Raw genomic sequence first — 3,224 nt, forward strand, 5'->3', positions numbered from 1 at the left:
AGCCAGTGGGCGCCGAGTCACTGTCAGACCAGTGGAAGGATGGCCTGTGTGTGTGTACACGCGCATGTGCATGTGTGTCATGCTCACACGTGTCTTGATTGGAGCCCCCAGGATCTGGGCGCTGACCCTACGCCGAGCCGTCTCGTTTGCCAGCAGGTGCATGAGTCTCTGTTGTGTGGAGAGAAGGCCCGTCTCTGCCCCCGTCCCAGTGTCCTCCTTTCTCGTTTCGTTGGCTGCAGAGGGAGCTGGAGTGCCGCACAGGATGACAGTGCTCAGGGGGTGCTGCGAGGGCTGTTCGGAGCGTCCGTGTCTCAGGCTAGGCAGGCGTGCAGGACGGTGGGGTTGTGAACGTGAGCAGAGTCGCCAGACGTCTGCTCCGGAGCAGGTCATCGCTCAGGGTCCTGGTGAGGATGGAGCCCTGGAAGTTCTTGTCTGAGTTCCCTTCTGCGTTGGCCACAGGGGTGGGACCGTGGGGTCACCTTTCCGCTCTTCTTTTCCCTGCTTGTTCCTTTGTGTGACGCTGGAGGGGCAGAGTCTGTTCAGAGATACCTAGGTATTCACGAAGGCCTTGCGGTAGCATCGGAATCTGAGAGGTGGTGGTCTTGGTGGTGCAATCTCGCGAGCCTAGGGCTGTAGATGCTGACTGTGACCGACTCCTTCCTGCGTGAGAGCTGTCTTCCCACGCCGACACCCGTGCACTCACCGGCTTCTCCACTCATCTGCTCGCTTTGCCTCTCTTGTAGAACTTAACGCCACAGCTGGAAGCCTGCCTCCCACGACGCCGCTGTCGCCGTCTGCTGTCTCTGCGCAGAGCCTGGTCATGTCTTCGTCCGCGGTGGGGGCTGAGGCCAGCGTCACGCTGACCCTGGCAGACACCCAGGGCTTGCTGTCTGGGGGGCTGGACACCGTCACGCTCAACATCGCCTCTCAGGTGGGTGCCGCACCCTGCTGGCGGGGTCCTCCCAGGAGACGCCTTCTTTCCGAGGGAATCTGTGCAAAACGTAGCCAGTGGTTTTGCGATTAAATTTAAAAAGTAATTTTTTGATGCCAAATGGGAAATATAAGACAATCCAGACAATGCAAAGAAGCATAAGTGATCCACCCGCTTCCCCTGACGGACCTGCAGTGAGCATGTGAGTGTGTACATGGTTCTGGACCTTTCTACACACACGTACGGATGCACGTTTTCTGACTTTCACAGAAACAAGCTCATGTGTGTATCGTGTAGTGTAAACTCTTCCCCCCTTGTTAATTTTACTGTGACTGTGTTCGCATCCGTGATTTTAGCTGTGCAGACGTTTTCGTGCACGTGCAGCTTCTCGCCCTGTAGACGGGGGCTCCGAGGGGGCTTCCAGGCCCCTCACCCTGTAGACGGGAGCACCGAGGGGGCTTCCAGGCACCCCGGCTGATGTCAGTGGTGTGGGAATTCCAGTATTCCTTGCCACTTAGGTTCTTAGATGACCCCTGCATTTAGGTGTGCTGGATTGAAGGTTAAGATGCTGACAAACCTTCCAGAGCCCCGTTGGGGAAATCCTGAGAAGCGGTGATTAGCTCTGGTGAGGCGTAGATGTGAGGCAGCCGTGTGGAGTTCCGACAGGGGCCCTGCCTCTGGCCCCCACGTGCAGACAGCCTGTTGCACGGAGGCTGCCGCGGGCGGGCAGCCAGGCAGAGGGTCACCCCGCTCCTGTCTGAGCCCCGCCTCCGCCTCCAGGCTCTGCGCTGGAGAGATGCGCTCCGGGCACCCCCCTCGGCCGCATGGGCTTTCTGACCCCGGAGGGGACTGGGTTCCTCCCCATCCAGACCAGTGATGCCACCTCGGCCTGCTCCTGGGTCTGTCCACACGGCAAGCTTGGCCTGACACACGCCCTTTGCTCTGTGAGGTCCCCGCCAGCAAGTCTGGCCCTCCCGAGGGGACTCGGGACACTGAAAGGCAAGGGGCTTCGTCCTGGCCCACAAGGTTGCTTAGCCACCCGGGCCCCCTGAGCAGTTGAGGAGACCCTGCTCCGCTTAGGCCCTTACAGAATGCATGTGCACTTGAGGAGTGAGAACTAGTGTGATTTCCACATCAGTGTAATCAAAATACAGCGAAGAAAGGAATAGTCTGCAAGTAAGAATACAAACCCAAAGTAAGTGACTTTCAGGTGACACCCTCTTAGTGGATTCAGGTCACCACTTTTGTGAGTATCATTAATTGTCAACATTTATTGCATTAGGCAGTTGACTTTTGAATCAGGGCGTTTGCATTAAGATTACTTAAATTAGCCATTGAGACACCAGTAATAAGCTAGTAAATGACATTGTATCCAGGACTTTTTATTGTTGTTCTTGTTGCTTTTTTTTTTGACTGAGCTGTGCAGCATGCCGGATCTTATTTCCCTGACCAGGGATTGAACCCCAGCCCACTATAGTGGAAGTGCAGAGTCTTAACCACTGGACCGCCAGGGAAGCCCTGGGGTTTTGTTTGTTTTTATTAAACCTTTATTTTTTTTTTTTTTTGAGAGATAATTGTGGATTTTCAGTCAATTAAAAGAAATAGCACAGATCCCATGGACCCTCCCTTAACCCAGTTCCCCCAGTGTCAGCATCTTATGAAACCAGCGCACAGCACCCACCAGATATCACCGTGTTTAGTGACAGCTGGGTGGGGTCACGTCACAGCTGCTAAAGCAGTAATCCTCTCCACAGGGTCAGCAGTTCCCAGCCTTACTCACGGACCCTTCTCTCTCGGGCCCGGGGGGCGCGGGCTCACCCCAGGTCATCCTGGTGAGCCCCCCTGCACAGCCGTCGTCCGCCTGTGAGGAGATCACCTACCAGGTACAGCACACGTGTCGTCTGAAGTCTCTCAAGGTTTTCAAAGCACCTCGCTTCAGAAGGGGCGGCCTTGGAGCGTCCTGGGGAGAGCTGCCGGCCGGGGCTCGGTGCGCCTGGGGCCACGTGTCTGCTGTGGATGGGGAGAGCCGCTGGCCGGGGCTCCGTGTGCCTGGGAACACGTGTCTGCCGAGGATGAGCAGGCGCCAAGCGCAGGGACCCAGGGTGGATGCGGGGTCTCCTTCGCGCCATGATTCCGGGTCAGAAGGAGATGTAACCAAAGCTGTGAGACCTGGTTTTCAGTTTACCAGTGTCTCCTTGATTTGCCCAGTGATCAGATTGCATGTGGAGAAGGCAGTGGCACCCCACTCCAGTACTCTTGCCTGGAAAATCCCATGGACAGACGAGCCTGGTAG

The 3,224-nt window shown here is 56.5% G+C and overlaps 1 protein-coding gene across 1 annotated transcript in view; it reads left to right on the plus strand.

The window, feature by feature from the left end:
- ZNF236 (zinc finger protein 236) overlaps window positions 1–3,224 on the plus strand; it is a gene marked incomplete at its 5' end in the record, with an annotated part of 62,833 nt that overhangs the window by 50,267 nt on the left and 9,342 nt on the right. The window contains 2 exons of the mRNA XM_010855095.1: window positions 744–931; window positions 2,686–2,814. Of these exons, the coding sequence (XP_010853397.1) occupies window positions 744–931; window positions 2,686–2,814 (317 nt within the window). The remainder of the gene's footprint in view (window positions 1–743; window positions 932–2,685; window positions 2,815–3,224) is intronic.

Source organism: Bison bison, unplaced genomic scaffold (assembly GCF_000754665.1).
Source record: "Bison bison bison isolate TAMUID 2011002044 unplaced genomic scaffold, Bison_UMD1.0 scf7180017864353, whole genome shotgun sequence".
NCBI lineage: Eukaryota > Metazoa > Chordata > Mammalia > Artiodactyla > Bovidae > Bison > Bison bison.